The 18546-nt window shown below is 51.5% G+C and overlaps 1 protein-coding gene and 1 long non-coding RNA gene across 6 annotated transcripts in view; both read left to right on the top strand.

Annotated features, from left to right (window-relative positions):
* Nucleotides 1-18546, top strand: part of LOC135245461 (uncharacterized) — a 277471-nt gene that overhangs the window by 17665 nt on the left and 241260 nt on the right. The gene's annotated exons all lie outside the window — the stretch shown is intronic.
* Nucleotides 1-18546, top strand: part of LOC135245840 (semaphorin-3C-like) — a 35605-nt gene that overhangs the window by 6054 nt on the left and 11005 nt on the right. For all 4 annotated transcript variants that reach the window (XR_010327416.1, XR_010327415.1, XR_010327414.1 and 1 more), the window contains exons 4-11: nt 8883-9043; nt 9488-9550; nt 10738-10857; nt 12418-12508; nt 15491-15610; nt 15713-15855; nt 16374-16488; nt 17180-17249. Coding sequence is in view for 1 of the 4 variants with exons in the window: in XM_064319174.1 (XP_064175244.1) it covers nt 8883-9043; nt 9488-9550; nt 10738-10857; nt 12418-12508; nt 15491-15610; nt 15713-15855; nt 16374-16488; nt 17180-17249 (883 nt within the window). In the remaining 3 variants the exon portion in view is untranslated. The remainder of the gene's footprint in view (nt 1-8882; nt 9044-9487; nt 9551-10737; nt 10858-12417; nt 12509-15490; nt 15611-15712; nt 15856-16373; nt 16489-17179; nt 17250-18546) is intronic.

Raw genomic sequence — 18546 nt, 5'->3', positions numbered from 1 at the left:
TGCAAGGTGCTATGTGCTGAATCTAAGTGTTAAGTGCTGGATATGCTAAATGTGCTATATACTGGCTATGCTACGTGCTAAGTTCTGGCTATGCTAAGTGCTAAATGCTAGCTATGCTAAGTGCTAAGTTCTGGCTATGCTAAGTGCAATGTGCTGGCTATGCTAAGTGCTATGTGCTGGAAATGCTAAGTGCCCGTGAAGCAGTGCAAATGTAATATATTGTAAGGTGCAAAGCTGTGTGGCTGGGCCATGCTGTGTGCTCTCCAGGCTGCCTGCTTCTGTCTCTTTGATCCCCCTCCCGCTCAGTTTGCCCCCCGCTCCCCCACCCCCCCCCCACGCTCAGGGCTGTACGCCGCCAGCAGTCTCCCTGTGGCCTCTCTCCTTACTTAGTGCTGATTTTTTTACGGTGACGCATGGATTAATAGCGGGTGACAGGGCTGGCCGGCGGGTTAGCCGTGCCGCAGGCTTCCAGCAGGTCTGTGTGCTTACAGGAACTGGTGTGAGAAATGGTGTTTGGAGCCTCTCTCCCTCTCTCTCTCTCTCTCTCTCTCTCTCTCTCTCACTGACACACACACACTCTCTCTTTCTCTATTTGTTTCTGGAGCCCCCCCCTCTTCCTCTCTCTCTCTCTCACATACACACACTCTCTCTTTCTCTCTCTCTCTCTCTTTGTCTGTGTTCGTCGATGATTCAAATGGCTGACAGGATGTAAAGAGGTATTGCCAAGTATCTTCGAAAAAAGAAAAAAAGAAACTGTAAAACTAGTCCCCAGTAATGCAGCATGTCCTCCCCTCTTTGAACCTTCTGTGTGTGTCTTTAATGGGTGCTGTAAGCTACAGTGCGTCTGTAAGAAAAGTCCGGAAAGAGCGGCTCAGGACCAGTCGCTGGGTCACAGAAGCGCCTGCTTTTAGTGTTCCCTCTGCGCCCGCCATTTCCCTGAGGAAAACCCAGTAGTTAACACGGACGTAGCATTCGGGAAACATAATCATAAGAAAGCAGGCAGGGGACTTCCTTGTTGATTGGTCGATTGTAAGGTGTTAGCCAGAAATGAACGCCAACGCAATTAATGACTGTGGCGTTCAGTGAATTATTCAGTGAAATGCTTTAGATAAGAGGAGGGCCGCAGTGCCTGCAGGTTTAACTCCAGTCCAGGAGGGCAGCTGTATCTGCAGGTTTAACTCCAGTCCTGGAGGGCCGCAGCGTCTGCAGGTTTAACTCCAGTCCTGGAGGGCAGCTGTATCTGCAGGTTTAACTCCAGTCCTGGAGGGCCGCAGTGTCTGCAGGTTTAACTCCAGTCCTGGAGGGCTGCAGTGTCTGCAGGTTTAACTCCAGTCCTGGAGGGCCGCAGTGCCTGCAGGTTTAACTCCAGTCCAGGAGGGCCGCAGTGCCTGCAGGTTTAACTCCAGTCCAGGAGGGCAGCTGTATCTGCAGGTTTAACTCCAGTCCAGGAGGGCAGCTGTATCTGCAGGTTTAACTCCAGTCCAGGAGGGCAGCTGTATCTGCAGGTTTAACTCCAGTCCTGGAGGGCCGCAGCGTTTGCAGGTTTAACTCCAGTCCAGGAGGGCAGCTGTATCTGCAGGTTTAACTCCAGTCCAGGAGGGCAGCTGTATCTGCAGGTTTAACTCCAGTCCAGGAGGGCAGCTGTATCTGCTCTGGTTTCCATTCAGTCAGCAGCCAATTTAGGCCATGACAAGAACGTGTGAAATCATGAATTAAGTGAAGCATGAAGTGCTTAAGCAGGCACACCAAATCCAGCAGACTCTGCAGCCCTCCAGGACTGGACTCTATCACCCCTGTTATATAGCCCTGAAGGCTTTGTGCGATATACAGGCGTCCCATCAGATGCCTGAAGAGATCCGTGTTTTTTAAAGGCTTCATAAGTGTCACTTGAAAGATTTTTGTCATTATACCGAGGATGTGTGACATGCACAAAATTAAAAATTGTTTGATGGACGTGTCTTGGAAGCAGTCAAAGTCAGCCATCTCCTTAAAGCAAGACACACGCTTCCGCTCCCGACAGGCGCTGCCGTTCGGTATCGTTCTGGTGCCCGTGAAACGGAACCCGGGCGGACGCGCGATCAGACGAACCGACGTGGGCTTCGCCGCGCAAGGGTCGGGACGAGCCTCACCGAGCGCGGAGGTCCACGGAAAGCACCGGAACGCGCTCTCCGAGGCGGGCTTCCGCGCAAAACCACCGATCTAATGACACGGGCGGTAACCTCAGATTCATCGCGGTTCTTAGTCACGCTTTTAATTTGTTTTTATTTCCCCGTGAAAAAAAACTCTGAAAATGTTTTGGAATCCGCGCCCTGGCATTCCGTCATTCCTGGAAAGGAATGCGTTGCCACGTGAGCCGCAGTAGGCAGCCATTCTGGTCGCTGGCGCACGCTGTATTCATTTACCGAGGATTTAAAAAACCAACCGCTGGCATTTCCCAAACAATGAAATGCGTTACTCGCTCGCCACACTGGTAAGTTGTGAGGTCGGAAAACATCCCCGAAATCTGAAAAGCGCTATAAAACTACCAATAAATAGAGCAGAGAGACAGAGTAAAGAGGTCTCCTGGTGGTTCTTGGTCATTGTGTTCTGTGGGGTTGTTTTTTTTTAGCTTTTAAAGTGTAAAGTCTGACTAAAATTGCTTTTGACGCTGGCCTCTACACAGTTAGAAGTAAAATAATATAAATGCGAGTTCCAAGTCCAAATATTCGTTGTGTTTGTGTTGTAATGCATTCGTGTGTATATCTTTACTGTTAAATCTGCTGGTTTTTTGACGTGTTCCTGCACTTAAGTGCTTAATTGAAGTCGCATAAAGAGTCTGCAGGCCTCATATCCACGGCCTAAATCAACCACCGATTGAAAGTAGATCACAAAACCTGGAAGGGACTACGGCCCTCTGGGACTGGAGTTTTAGGGCCCTGATTTATACTGAGGAAAACGAACCGGCTTCCCGCAAGACCCGGAATGAGCTGTTCCAGCAAACCGGACCTGGGTCAAATACGTGTTTGACCCAGGTCTGCGGTGAACGCACCGTTTGTTTGAATAAAGGTGGACCGGAGTGCCGAAGACTGTACTGCCCCTCCTCGTTAGACAAAGAAAGACGAGCAGAGATATGTTTTCGAGAGGTTTTTGGCGCCACAGCCTCAGCTGTCGTCACCTTTCACGGACAGCATCATCCACGCCTATTTCGGTTTCAGGGAAAATTCCGGAACAAAATTAACTCGGAGGCGAAATGGCCGGGTGCGCATGTTCCGAATTCTCCGGTAAGGAGATCGGTGGAGAGATTACGGCGTTTCACCCAGCCAACGCCGCACACATCTCCTCTAAGCTAACATCTGTCGCATGCCATAATTCAAATTCGACTGTAACAATGACGGTTCTCGATTATGTGGAAAATTCATTTGAAATCCCAAACATTCCGCAGATTTGCCGTTTTTATTGCATTTATTGCACTGTAATATGCACTGTATTATGTACACTTTGGCCCCATGAACCTGGTCATTCTGAACCTCACTGTATATCTGACCGTTAGTGTTAGCCAGCCTTAAAAGGTTAGCCATAAGGTACACATAGTTCTTGTTCTTGCGCTACTAAATTTTACCACCGGTGTAAAAAACAACCTCTCTTTCTGAATAACCCAATGGAACATTTGCTCCTTTTCCAGTGCAGCCTTATCTGTCGTGCTTCCTGCGGCAGGTTTTATCGTCAGCACAAACGGCTGCTGTTTTATATCTGTGGGCGCGAGCCGCACGAATGGGAAGTGGACAATTTAACTGTGAGGGGGAAGCAATAATATGTCAAGTTTAATTATTCCGGTCTTTGGTTTATTTGCGGGGAAGGAAATGTGCCGGTCCTTTTATGGGTTTGGTTAACCGAATCGCCCTAGCTGCCCGACGCGGGCGTGACCGCGGTGAGTCACGTTCCGCTCGCCGGTTCGCTTTGAGAATCGTGGACCAATCATGGCTCTCTAGGCAACCGCCCTTGTGGCCTATGCCTCGAACTCACCCTGGATTTTCGCTACACAATCATTTGCATTCCCTACCATCACCAGTTCTGCAGGTTTTCACCACAAAAGAGAATGGCTTTCTCAGTTCTCTAGTTAAATTAGTTCAATAACTACAAAATACATCTATTTTATTTTTCCAATTAATAACCAGTTTAGTTGCCCTTCTTTGTACCTTTTCATGGACCTATATGTCTTTATATTGTGGGTTGAAAACATCCTTCCACTCAATATGTTTCCTGTATTGTCCAGCATACTAACCCTTAACTACCCTCGACCTGCCATTCAAACGCCATTCAGCCCTAATTGCCATTAAGCGAACTAAGCCTTCTGAAATTATTCATCGTTAACTCTTAAAAGAAAACGTTTCCATTTTCCTTGTGGTATGCAAGCCATGCTGACACTCCAGTTGCTTAACTGGGCCTGTGGAACAGAATGTGGATTACAATGAATGAATAACGTGCAGTCGTAAGTTAGTAAATGGAATGGTACCCTTTCAGGAAATGTACAGGCCAACTTACCAAACAGGCTGACCGGGGCCTCCCGCAGCAAACACGGTTGTATTTCACGGCCAGTGGGGTGGGTCAAAGGTCACAGGAGGCCCGCTGGTTGGGGTGAAAGGTCAGCAGGGCCCCTCGAGGCGGGGCCTGACAGGTGGAGAGGGGGCTGGGTGCTGGCTGGAGCAGCGATGGCGGACCGCGGATCCATTTTCAATACACTTTCTTTAGATTTCAATTACCTTCATCATGCAGAGGGGATGTAGGCAATTTTGGTAGTAGTTTCGTATTAGTATTATTATTAGTAGTATTGCTATTATGAGTAGTTCGATAAGGTGCTATAACATTATTATAAAATGATTTTTTAGTATTAGTAGTAGTTGTAGTATTCGGAGCATTAGTAGTAGTAGTGTTTTGTTATTGTGGCATGCCTCCTGCGGAGTAGCTGGGGTGGACATTGCAGAGCGGATGGGCGGAGTCAGCTGTCCCGACCCCTCCTCCTCCTCCTCCTCCTCATCAGCCGCTCGGAGGGCGGAGCCTCTGTTGAGAGGCGTTCAGAGAGGGGACGTGGCCACGCTCCGGGCCGCATTGCTTTGTTTCCTTATTTTCTGAAGCGTGGCTGCGAACGTCACCACCGAACAAACGATCGTGCTGACAAGAGGCCCTAACCTCGGTGTCGCTTCCCAATAAAATGAAGACGATGATGACAACGGGCTGCTCGAATATCAGCGCCGAGCGTGAGCTACACTGGCCGGCTCGCCGGAAAGTTCTCAGCTTTCATGAATCCATTTCAATACTGTGCCAGAGTGTGACAGAATAAAACATTTTATTTTTTAATAGGCTAGCCTTTCACAGCATTCTTCTCAGCGGTTAGTTAAATTTGAATCACCCGCTCGTTACAACCGCATTGATTTCCACAACACGCAAATTGATGCAAGTTGGTCTCTTTTAACAGGAAGACCTGTGAGTGAATAGCGTTGGGCTTTGAGCTGGAAAAGGAAGATTCTGTTCTACTGAATTGGCAATCCCTTCTCGGTCCCTCTTGCTATTAAATTCTCTAGTTTGAAGTTCAACAGATGGCCTAAACACAATAAAAGCAACATCTAGTACCAATTTGACTTGGAGTTTTGACGTGATTCAGTGGATTTCTTTCATTAAGTAAATGCTAAAAGTGCTTGACAGAAGAACCCACATTTGTCACACACATATTAGAGTTCTGTGTCAGTGGCTCAGTTCTGTTATATCCCTTGGATTTTCACCAAACCGACTTTTGCACAGGTTCTTCGGCCTTCCAGCTAATGTCTCCCCCCCCCCACCGTCCGCAGACTGTTCGAACGCCTCTGGACATTTAGCGTTGAAAGAGAAGGATTGTGGGTAGCGATTTTGCCTCGGGCCGGCTCTCACTGGCCCGTCGTTCGCGACGAATGGGAAAACCCACGAGTCCTCGGGCTCGGACGTGACCTCGGAAGTTTAAGCTGGGTTTACGGGAGCGGTCTCAGTCGATTCGCCTCAGCGCCTGCGACTTGGCAGCCCCACTTGGACGGCGGTCAGGCTGCTTTCCTCACTGACAGGACGAGCCACAAAAAAGCCGACCAGCGCCCACAACAACAACGGGATGTTTTTAAAGGCCGCGAACGGCACGAAAGGGGGGAGGAGAGAAGTCCCCCGCAACGTTCGCGACCCCCCCCCCATCCCCCCCCCCACCGCGGCCAATGACGCACGTGCGGTCAGGCCCTGCTGCCGCGTAGGGGTCTGCATCGCTGCGAATAAAAAGGCCCGGTCGAATACCACCCCCATCCATCCACCCCCCCACAGCTTGTTGACAATAACAGGCCAGGGCGATGACGACTTTCAAATTTTCCGCCAATAATCGAGCGTGTCTTCAAACGGCGCTCCCGGGCGTCACGTGTCAGGCTGTCCTGAAGCGCCCTCACCAGAGCCCGCATTCATCCAGCGTCTCAGGGCTGGGGTGCTACAACACGGTAAACGGACTGTGTTTACATAGCGCTTTCATCCAAAGCGCTTTACAACTGATGCCTCTCATTCACCCATTCACCCACACACCAGCGGTGAAAGGCTGCCATGCAAGGAACCAATCAGCTCGTTGGGAGCCATTAGGGGTTAGGTGTGTTGCTCAGGGACACTTAGGATCAGTTCAGTCTTTCTTATTGTAATAGATAAGATTGTGAAAACCGGTCAGAGATCAGCTCTCTTACTTTGAGGCACTACATGAATGCTCAAGGCATTAGCATTATTTTGTGGCAGCGTGGAGAGTCATTTCATACACGCTCAGAAATAAAGGTATAGTTCAGCTACATTTTTGTTCTTTATGGAAAAAATTTCCCAAATGGACCCTGAAAGTACAATAATATTTTTTTTGGGTACTAAGGAGTACTTCTTACAAGCTAAAAAGGTACAGATGAATTACGTACGGCTGGCTAGGGGTACAGTTTTATGTATCTATGGGGTACCACCCCAGTAACAAGCGTTTGTGAAAGTGAACTTTTTCTTACCTTTTTTTTTTTTTCCCGAGTGCATTCTCCCAACGAAATTCTGGCCCGCTGAATTGTTCCGTATGTTTCTTGGGACGGTACCGCGTGTGAGCGTTCTGCCGAAGCGAAGGGGGGGTCGGTCTCCCGTCCCGCCACTCTCTGCAGGGTGCGGGATCGCCGGCCAGGGTTTTGGATGAGGATCCGAAGCTCAGCGCTCTGGAACAACAGCGACCGATTACCACAGCGCTTCTGCGTCTGCTCAGCTGCCAAGGCTCAAGGTTCTACACAGTAAAATGGCCAGTGTTAATTCGACTCTAACAGTGTCAGTGCAACTCTTAACAGATAACATTTGGTCTCACATTCCAGAGTGAGACCAATCATTATGAACGATTTGAGATTTAAATCCATTAACATTCTTGTGTGTCAGGCCTTTATTCCCATTTTTATATAGCGTGTTTATCCTTTTTTAACTCTTTGTAAGTGCCAGTGCCAAAAAACCGAGCATTCGGATAAAAAATATGACATCACGACTTAAACTGTTGGCTGTCGGCAAACATGTTTAAATTGCGATTAGCATGCGAAAGATTCGAGTTTTTGGGGATGTTCCCTCTTTCGGGGAAAAGCCACGGGGAGCCTGGAAAGGGGCACCTTCTCCCCCCCGCAGTTTGGTGGGTAGAGACTGCAAAAGGTCCCTAGAAGAGAGGGAAACAGAGAGAGAGAGAGAGTGCAAAGGAATGCGTCTTCTCTTTCTAAGCTGGGACTTGCATATCAAACACGCGGAGAAGCATTGGACTTGAATGGCAACACTGTGACTTTAGATGGGGGGGGGGGGTTGTGGGGGTGGCAGTTGGGTGCCGTTACCCCCCCCCCTCACAGCTACATGAGGAGATACGGGACAGAAAACAAGCGGGGGGAGGAGAGGCAGAAATGAACGAATAAAGAAGAAAAGAAGAGAGGGAAAGAACACTCGCGTCCGCTTTCCCCACTCCGGTTGCCATTCAGCTCGGAATAGAAAACTCATTAATATTCATGAGCCGGGGCTGTCCCCCCCCCCCCCAGAAACGCTTTGATGTCACCGCCGAGAGCGCTTTCTCTCTCTCTCTCTCTCTCTCTCTCTCAGTCCCTTCCTTTCTTTCTCCATCCCTCCGTCGAGGCTGTCAGGAGGGGAGCGCGGGGAGCGGGTCAGAGGTCTGACGGCGGGAACAGTGCGTTTTCGAGGCGGCTTCGCCCCGGCGGCGACGAGAGACCCCGCCCCCCCCCTCTGAATCCTGTTCGCGGTTCTGCTCCAAGGCTCTCCGTCGCGGTCACCCACCAGCTTTCTTCGACCGGCGAGCTGGAGAGAAGTCCCCCCCCGCCCCCCCCCCGGGCTCTCTTGGAGGCTCCCTCCCCCCTCCTCCCCATTTTCTCCCCCGCTTGTTTAAATCGCTCGGTCATCGCTTTTGCGTCGTTCTCTTTTGGCGGAGTTCATCCCGCAATCTTTATTTGCACCCAGTGGAGATGCCTCCACTAAGCGTTAGCATTACCATATGGTTAGCATTAGCTTTAGGAGTCATCTATGCTCGTCATTTTAGTTTAAGAGCACCCAGGACTTGAACACCCCAGGAGTCTGTGCCAGTGGGACAGTACATGACCTGGAAAACTGTTCCACACGGTGAAAAATCTCAGTGTGAGCTCACCTTGAGCTGATCTCTACCTGTGATCCTTGTTTTGTTCTGACAGAAATCAACCTGAAAAATCGGTTGTCAAAGGCGTGACATCTTGTGTGTCTATGTGTGTGTGTGTGTGTGTGTTTGTGTGTGTCTATGTGTGTGTGTGTGTGTGTGTGTGTGTATGTGTGTGTCTGTGTGTCTATGTGTGTGTGTGTGTGTGTGTGTGTGTGTGTTGGTTCTCCAGAGCTGGAGGCGTCCCAGTCCTTTGAGCACTACAGCCTGTCGGAGCAGCCGCTGGACTACAGGATCCTGCTGGTGGACGAGGACCAGGACCGCATGTACGTGGGCTGCAGGGACCACCTTCTGTCCCTGAGCATCAACAACATCACCCACCGGCCGCTCAAGGTCAGTGCCCGTCCCCCTCCCCCCCCCCGCCCCTACAGACCGCTACAGACCGCTACAGACCGGTACGAACCGCGACTGGGTGGCTGAGACCAACGACCGCTCCCCTTTACCGTTATTACGCACCCTAGCCATTTAGCAGATTTCCTTACACAGAGCGAACTACATTATTTTCGTTTACAATTCATTTATAGAGCTGGCCAATGGCGTTTTCAGTGCTAAATGAACTCTTACAGAGTACATATGGTCCCAGCTGGACAATTTGGATTAACACTGAACATAATACCGTGCGGATATTTTACGACCCCTTTCACTGAACCCTGAACCCTTCCTGAACAGTCGGCGCCTGCCGTCCAGCAGCAACGGTACCGCAGGAAGCTGTTTTCCTTTTAAGGAGGCCACAGCAGGTCTGACGAGGCTGAAACTCCTCCTCCTTTCTCCCTGCAGGTGTACTGGCCGGCGTCCGCCAGCAAGATCGAGGAGTGCCTAATGGCGGGAAAGGACGCGACGGTAAGAGGACCCGAGCCCCCCCCACCCCCCGTCTCCGTCCGTGTCCCGGGGGCAACCCCCGCCAAAGACAGGATCGAACGAACTCGCTCGCCCTTCCCAGCCACGCTCCGGACCTGTGACATCGCAGAGCGGCCATTTCCTCTGTCCCGTTCCAAATGCATTTGACGCTACAAAAAAAAAAAAAAAGCACGTCGCAAACAGTGAATTGTGATCCCGAGCCTGTCCGACTGTTACGAGCAGGACGCCTTGTACAGGCGGGGCTTGGACACCCCCCCCCCCACCCACCCACCCCCCCCCACCCACGCTACCCCCTCCCCTCCCTTTCTGTGACAGCGTATGCTTTTACGGGGCTTTTATTTTGAAACGGCAGCCGGGGGGGCAGCTGCTCGTAAACTGGGCGAGGACCTCCCAGGAACCGTTTGTGCTGCTTCTGAGCCACGACCCAAACTCTGCAGAGAGGGGGTGGGGTGGGGGGGGGGGGTAACACTAATATTTGCGCGACCCGGTCCCCGCGTCTGCTGTTTGATTGCGACCCCCCATCCCCTGTTCATATTCCATTTGGAAGCGCCTGAATTACAGCCGTTGTCAGTTCGTAAGAACTCCTGTCCTGGACGCTAGCTCGGGCCTGTGGGACGAGCTGTAAACAGATCGCTTTTACGATCTTCTTTTGCTTTGCCGGCACCCTCTGCTGAGGTGACTTGTTTTTTTTAAATATTATCCCATTTAACCAGCCGAATGCTAATCTGAGTTGGTCACGTTGCACATTTCTCAGTAGGAAAGCAGTACTTTTGAGTGGTCATAACAAACCATATCTTAGCCCTTTGAGGAGTTGGCCTTTTGTCAGGGTTCCAGAACTCCACTGCAACGTCAGAAGTCTCTCTTTTTCTTTTTTCCTCTCCCTCAAATTATTTAAAATGGATTACAGTCAAGATTTCAATTGCTTGCAGTCTCTGCAAACCTGAGCTATATTGTGATAACTGCCGCTTGCATGAAAAAGATTGAGTGTAAAATAATAGACATATTTTCTCTGACGGCGATGCAAGAGGGCACGCTCAGCCCGTGGTGAATTTTCCGGAAGGAATTTCCGACGTCCCTTCAAGTCTCTAAAGTGAAATACTATTTCAGGGAAAAGGTGGTGAATGCGTTCGGTTTAATAGGTATGTCTCTCTCTCTCTCTCTTTCTCCAGCACGGGTGCGGGAACTTCATCCGGGTCGCGCAGCCCTTCAACCGGACGCACCTGTTCGCCTGCGGCAGCGGCGCGTTCAGCCCCGTCTGCGCCTACGTTCACAGGGGTCGAAGGTCAGAGGTCAGTGCGAGGCGTCACGCCGGCGGCGTCAGCCAGAAAGAGGAAAGGGGTGGCGATCATCGGCAGCGATTGTGACATCAGCGTTAGAACGTTCAGTTCAGAACATTCTATTCACACATTTGTGATGTCACACCTTAAAGGGTTGAGTAGCCCAAAAAAATAAGTGACAAGGAACACTGTCTATTGTTATCTTTGCACTATTTGTAAAAATATATAAATATTGACTATTTGGAATTCAAAGTTGGCTTCATTATGTTTTTTGCCTCTTTATTGAACTCTAACATTTAATTTTCTTCAGTTTTTTTTCCACCACCTGTTGTTTTCAGACACTGTTGCCAAACTCACGTACTCACGGATGTTTTTCACCGGTTCTTTTCCCCCACCGTTGGCTCGATAAGAGGCCACGCTGACGTCAGGCCAAATCAGAACCGCGATAACAAATTTGAAAAACCCCGCCCACCCCCGGACGGAATCGGCCAATGGGCTCCCGCGGCCCGTCTCGGAGACGAGCTCCAGCTGGAGAGGGCCGGCAACGAGGGCCAGCGTTCGCCCCGGGAGGAAACCGCCCTCTCGCTCACGCTCGCGCTCCGCGTTCTCCGCGCCGCGGCCGAGACGCTAACAAACCCCCCCCCCGCCGCCGCCGCCTGACTTTCCGTAACGGACTTTTTTTGGTAAGCGGGGTCGGGGTTTGTTTGTCTCCTCGGCGAGGGGAGGCGTCGGTCGGCCCTCCGCCGGGGCGGCGGCTCTTCGCGGAAGCCCAGCGTTTACGGGCGGCGGCTTCAGGAAACACAAACGCGTCTGACCACACACAGAACCCCTCCCATGTGAATCCACCTGTTATCCACAGGGAAAACTGCAGAAGCGTCAGTCGCTAGGCTAAGCGCTATAAACCGCGCGAGAAAGAGGCTAGCGGGCCGCGTTGCGTCTATTAAACGCGCTTAGGCGGGTCTTTGTCGCGTTCTGCAGGATCGCGGCGATCGGGGGGCCACGCCCACATCCGCCGCGCGCTGCTCGGATACGGAACTGAAGCGACGCTGAGGGGGCGGAGCCCGAGCGCCTTTCAGGCTTTCTCTAGAACGAACCGGAATCTTTTCCTGCAGAGTGTCTCCCTACGGGGATGGACTGGACTGTGTTTAGTTCATTGATGTATTTGTTTGGGACGGCATTCCTGTATTTGGAAACAAGATACAGTTTAGAGTATTTTTGGCCCATTCCTGGCTTGAAATTCCCCAGAATTCCAAACCGGGTCGGTGAGAGGGCGGGTTTCCGCGGAAACACCACCAGACCAACCGGCTGCTGGATGTCACCGGCGGGAACGGCATAAAGATAATCGGGCCTTGCAAGCGTGAATTCCCCAGAAACCCCCTGGACACGGAACACACTGACAGCGCATGCCAATAAACTGTATTATCCAGATTGCAGCACTTCTACAATCTGTTGAAATATAGAGAAATGAATTGCCACTTTCTGATATTGAAATGGTATTAATATTAAAATATTTATATACTTATGATTTTATCTTCGTCTCTCCGTTCCCCCCTCTCCTCTCGTGTCCTGCAGGAGCAGGTGTTCCACATCGACTCTCGGATCGAATCGGGGAAGGGGAGATGCTCTTTCAGTCCCCAAATCAACACCGTCTCCGTCATGCTGAGTGAGTCCTCCTGAATTATTTACACGGGGAGATTTATGACCGTAACAACCCAACTCCCTGTTACAGCCGCACACATATGTACATGCAAACATACACGCGCACACACACACTCACACACAGGCACACGCTCTCTCTCACACATGCACGCACGCACACACACGCACACACACACACACAACCCCACGCACACACACACACACACACAACCCCACGCACACACACACACACATACACACACACACGCACGCACGCATGCACGCAAGCACACACACACATGCACTCACACACACACTCACACACACATGCACACACAGGCACACGCTCTCTCTCACACACGCACGCACGCACACATACACACACACACACACGCACGCATGCACGCAAGCACGCAAGCACACACACACATGCACTCACACACGCACTCACACACACATACACACACACACACAACCCCACGCGCATACACACTCATACACAGGCACACGCTGTCTCTCATGCACGCACACACACATACACACACACACACAACCCCACACACACACGCACTCACACACACACAACCCCACACACACACGCACTCACACACACATGCACACACACTAGCCCCCTGCCTTTGCAGTGCCTGTGTGTGCTCCCTGGTGGGTGAGCTGGCGCCTGGTTGCCATGGTCGCAGCCTGTGCGTGACATCGCAGGTCGGGCTCGGCTTTCAGATACCCGAGCGCCAACCCCCCCCAACCCCCCAAACCCCGCCGCCGCCCATAAGGTTTGCAGGGCCAAATAGGGTCAAGTTCACTTGGCTTAGGACACCTCTGCAATCAACCTGCCAGGAACAAACCCTGCGTGTGTGTGTGTGTGTACAATTTATAATTAAAATGATTAAAAAATTAAAAAATTTCTAAAACAATCAAAGGCAGACTATATTATTTCATTCCCAGAACAGAAAAATCTGTTAATCTATCAGTCAAAGATCATCTGAACATAAGTTTATTTTCCCAATTAAGTGGAAAACTATATGTAAAGTGACTCTGGGTAAGGCAGTCTGCCTAATAAGCTGGGAAAACACGCGGCGAGCCTGGAAACCGAAGCGGCGCGGTCCGGCCGCGAGCGGACTCTCCGATTCCACCCTTATCTTCGGGCGGCTCGTCAGGTCTGCTGACGCATCAACGCCTCCTCTTTCCAACATTTCAGCATCTTACAGACTGCAGCCGTTTTCTGAAAAGCATTTGAACCCAGGGAAAGCGTTTGGTCGAGCAAGCTTCACGCCAGAGGTGGAAAATCCAGGCGCCTGAAAGTAAAAGTCGTGCCTATTTTGTTCCAGTCGCTCTGGATTACCACAACTCTTTGGCCCGGGAGGTAGAACTAATTAGTGAGAACTGAGTTCTTGGGTGGAAGAAACACACGGCAGACAGACTTTTACTTTCCGACCCCTGGACTTTCCCACCTCTGCTTCACGCTAGCTGTCAACCGTTGGCGCTAGCTTTTTTCCTCAGCGCGGGTTTCGCGTTTCCCAGAGGCCCTTGGGCCCACGCCACGCTCCGCAGCCAGCGGGGCGACGCGACAAAGTGACGATAGAGCGATAGAGCGACGGAGCGATCGGAGGGAGAGAAGTCTTAAAGGGGCAGCGCCCGGAAAACGCAACTTGGCGCATTCCGTCTTTCTCTCGGAGTGATTGGTTGCGGCCCGGGTCAAAACCAGATCTCTCTTCTGCGGAAAGACCGTTTGAAGCCAACGATGTCATCGGGATGTAACCGCTCGTCTTCAGATCAACAGTTGAGAAATACAGCAGAAATACAGCAGCAGGTTTCTCACCATTACGCAGTGTCTCCAAGTGTTTGGAGAGTCCGGTTTTAATTTCCTCTGAACTGCAAAATTTCCCGAATCCGTTCTCCAAAATCAGAAGAAGGGGTGGCGTTATACCCGGGTGACATCATCGTTTTAGGCGGGGCTTTGCTGTGGACTGAATTATTATATGTGGCACATTTGAAATAAGCAATTATTCTTGAGATGAAGAGGACAGACATTACATTAGGGGCCTGATTTACTAACACTTTTAGCATGTGAATAACCTCTAGCACGCGCAAAGCCAAGAACATGACCAATGATTGGGCTCGGTATTTGTTTCGCATCAGTCATTGGTTGCATTATTAGTTTTGCACAAGCTAATGGTCTTAGTAAATCAGGCCCTAGGCTTTCTTGGCTGGAGTTCCTATTTAAATGTGAGCACTAGGGGGCACTAGACCGTGAAAAGTTGGCACGAGAACTAAAGTGTAGGGAGTTCTTACATAAGATGAGGTAATGAGAACAGACCGTTCAGCCCATTATTATTTGCCCACAGACGAGAGAGCATCCATCACTGCACGAAGCTTGGATCTGAACGCCCCAGAGGCTCTCTGCCTCTACTGCATGACCTCACAAACTGTTCCACACATTAACAACTCTCTGTGTTCTTACTGTTCGTACTGTTGCCAGGGTGAAATGCGCCTCAAAGTCAGTCACTTCGTTTGACTGACAGGGCGATGGGGGTGGGGCGGAGAGGGGGAGGGGCAAAATTTGCCTCACGCAGAACAAGCCCGCTAAAGTTCTGACACGGAAAATCGCACACACTTTCACCCAGCATGCACCGGTGCAGAGGATTCCGGAAACCGTTCCAGGACTCGTCGAGTCGGTTTTCACTGGCAACGCCTTAGAGTTGTCTTTCGTGAGCCTTGCGGAATCGGGTTAGGATCGGGGTGCCTCGTCAATAAGTTTCCCATCGTCCCCGGACCAATAGGGTTCTCAGACAACACATCCAAAATGGCTCTTTCCAGGGCTTTTTGGCAGTTGAAAATGCATGGGAATTGTAGTTTTAATCATATGCGTCAGACTTATATTGGGGAGAAGAGGAAGTCGACGGCGATGGTATTTTGCGCGGTCCTGCGGACGGACGGGTGGCAGTCCGGTTTCCTTTCAGAGCCGCGAGCTGATTGGCCCTCTCCTCCCCAGACCAGGAGCTGTTCTCGGGGATGTACATCGACTTCATGGGGACGGACGCCGCCATTTTCCGCAGCCTGACCCGGAGGAACGCCGTGAGGACGGACCAGCACAACTCCAAGTGGCTGAGCGGTGAGGAAGCTTCCGGAAGCGGCCAATCAGAGGCCGCGTCCCCCGAGGTAAGCGAGGAAGCTCGGAGTGGCGATCTTAAAAACGCGGCCGTCTGTCCCTCAGAGCCGGCGTTCATCGACGCCAAGCTGATCGCGGACGGCTCGGACCCCGACGACGCCAAGCTCTACTTCTTCTTCCGGGAGAGGCTGACGGACGGCTGCGGCAACGTCAAGCACATCCACAGCATGGTGGCGCGCGTGTGCCCGGTGAGTGTGTGTGTGCCCGCGTGTGTGTGTATGCATGTGCGAACACTGTTTTCGTCAGATATAGCAGTGACAGCTCTCTCTCTCCCTCTGTTATTCCATCTTTCTTTCTCTCTCCCCCATCTCTCTCACTCACTCTCCCCCTTTCTTTCTCCCTCTCTCCCTTTCTCTCTCTCTCTCTCCCCTTGTCATGCTCTCCCTCCCCCTCACTCTCTCTCCCCTTGTCATGCTCTCTCCCTCTCTCTCCCCTTGTCATGCTCTCCCTCTCTCTCTCTCTCCCCTTGTCATGCTCTCCCTCACCCTCACTCTCTCTCCACTTGTCATGCTCTCTCCCTCTCTCTCTCTCCCCTTGTCATGTCTCTCCCTCTCTCTCTCTCTCCCCTTGTCATGCTCTCCCTCCCCTCACTCTCTCTCCCTTGTCATGCTCTCTCCCTCTCTCTCTCTCTCTCTCTCCACTTGTCATGCTCTCCCCCTCTCTCTCTCTCTCTCTCTCTCCCTCTCTCTCTCTCTCTCTCTCTCAGAATGACGTCGGGGGCCAGCGCAGTCTGGTGAATAAGTGGTCCACCTTCCTGAAGGCCAGGATGGTGTGTGTGGTGCAGGAGCCCGACGGGACGGAGACGCACTTCGACGAGCTCGGTCAGAAGCCCCGCTCCCCTCTCCCCCAAACACCCACCGCCAGCCACCCGTCACAGCCAATAAGATAAACAGCAAGATCATCAGTGTCGAATCAACTCTGACAGAGTATATTTAACTCTGGTACAGTGCATTCGATCTCTCTTGTTAATTTACAAGTTTTACAACCATCAGAGTTAAATTATCGTTGAACATATGGGTCACTGAGTGCTTCGTGTCTGGCCAAAAATATTTTTCCTTTACGATGTTGTGCGCACCTAAAGATACAAAGCGATAGAATTAAAAATCAGAGCCATTGCTGTGGTATAGTGGTTAGGGACTAGTAACTCAGAGGTTGCAGGTTTAAATCTTTGGTGGGGCACTGCGGTAGTACCCTTGGGTGAAGGTACCTAACCTGAATTGCTCCAGCAAATATCCAGCTCTATAAATTCATTCCCTGTAATGAAAGACGCTAGCTGCGCCAGAGCCTCTGCTCCACGCCTGCGTATTAAATGTCGTCGTCGTCACCCTTGATGAAACTGTCAGAACGGAGATCTGCTTGATCTATTTTGAGGCAGCCTCGCTCCGCCTCGGCTTTGGGCGACGAGGGCGGGGACCGTCCGTCCGTCCGTCCGTCCGTCCGTCCGTCAGGCCTTGCCCCAGTAATGCAAACTGACTTTTTTTCTTTTTTTTCTTTTCTTCTCCCCCTTTCCAGAAAGCGTGTTTTTACTGGAACAGGAGCACCCCAAGAAGACCCTGCTGTTTGCCGTCTTCACGTCCACGAGGTAGGCCCCGGCCCCGCCGTATTAGGGACGTCCTGGAATCGAAGACTCGCATGCGAAGCAGAGCAGAAGCAGAGCAGAAGCAGACATATTTCCTTCCCAGCCCAACGCCCAGACTCAGGAAAAGGGAGGTCGGGGGGGGGGGGGTGGATTTGACTGAGGTTTTTAAAATTCAAAAAATGGACTAACAAAGTGAAGGAAAAAGAGATTTTCCAGGTTCAGTTCCGTCGGGAGACGGAGGTGGAAAACTGGCTCGGCTCAAATGCCACCCGGATGTCAGGAAGTATTTTTTTGACGCGCAGACTTAACAATGTGTGGAAGAGCTTGCCAGGTCATGCGGAGGAAGTGAAGAATCCACAGGGTGTTCAGCTCAGGGTGTTCAGCTCCAGGCCTGACACGGCGCTGGATTGTCTCTAATCTGCATGTGAGGCACTAGCCAGTAGCTAGCTAACCAACTGAGGTGAAAAATCCAGGTTCAGAAAGTAAAAATCCTCCCCGGTATTTTGTTCCAACCACCTGTATTTGCTAATCAGCACAATTCCTCAGCCAGGTGGTGGATCTAATGAGTGAAATCAGCCGGCTGAGTTCGGGGTTGGAAGAAACGCACGGGAAGGACTTTTACGTCCTGTCCCCTGGACTCTCCACCTCTGCTGGCCGAATGTGAACGCGTTAGCTTGCTAGCCACCCTCCGTCAGACGGGCCCTAAGGCACGGAAGCGCAGCAGTGTCTGGACGGGCGCTTAGTGACAGCTGGCAGCTGGCTGACGCCGGCGGCGCCGTTAGCCTCCCGCCCAGGAGCGGCGGGGCGTTTCTCCGCGTGAACGCGTCGAATCCCGCCAGGGGCGTGCGAACGGTGACATCGTGAGAACCTCCGGAGCTTCGACGGGGGCGCCCTGTTTTGTTTGGCAGGAGCGCAGCGGGTCGGAAAAGGGGAGGGGGGTTTGGGGAGGGTGGGGGGCGCGAGGGTGTGACCGGAGGAGACCGCGGCTTTAAATTTAGAAACGCTTCGACGAAACCTCGCACTCCGCACTCGGCTCCCATTTCCCCCCCTCTGCGAAACGTTTCGTGATGCTCTGACCGGAGAGAGAGAGAGAGAGAGAGAGAGAGAGAGAGAGAGAGAGACAGAGAGACAGAGAGAGAGAGAGAGAGAGAGTGAGAGAGACAGAGAGACAGAGAGAGAGAGAGAGAAATATATATCGGAAAAATTACAGTCAAAATGGAGGAGGTGGAAGTTGCTTTGCTAAAGATACATACACATTTCAAATACCTGTGTTGGAAATGCTGCCCATTCCTTGGGGTCA

The sequence above is a fragment of the Anguilla rostrata genome, chromosome 19 (assembly GCF_018555375.3).
Source record: "Anguilla rostrata isolate EN2019 chromosome 19, ASM1855537v3, whole genome shotgun sequence".
NCBI classification, from domain to species: Eukaryota; Metazoa; Chordata; class Actinopteri; order Anguilliformes; family Anguillidae; genus Anguilla; species Anguilla rostrata.
This window is presented reverse-complemented; position numbering and strand designations above follow the sequence as displayed.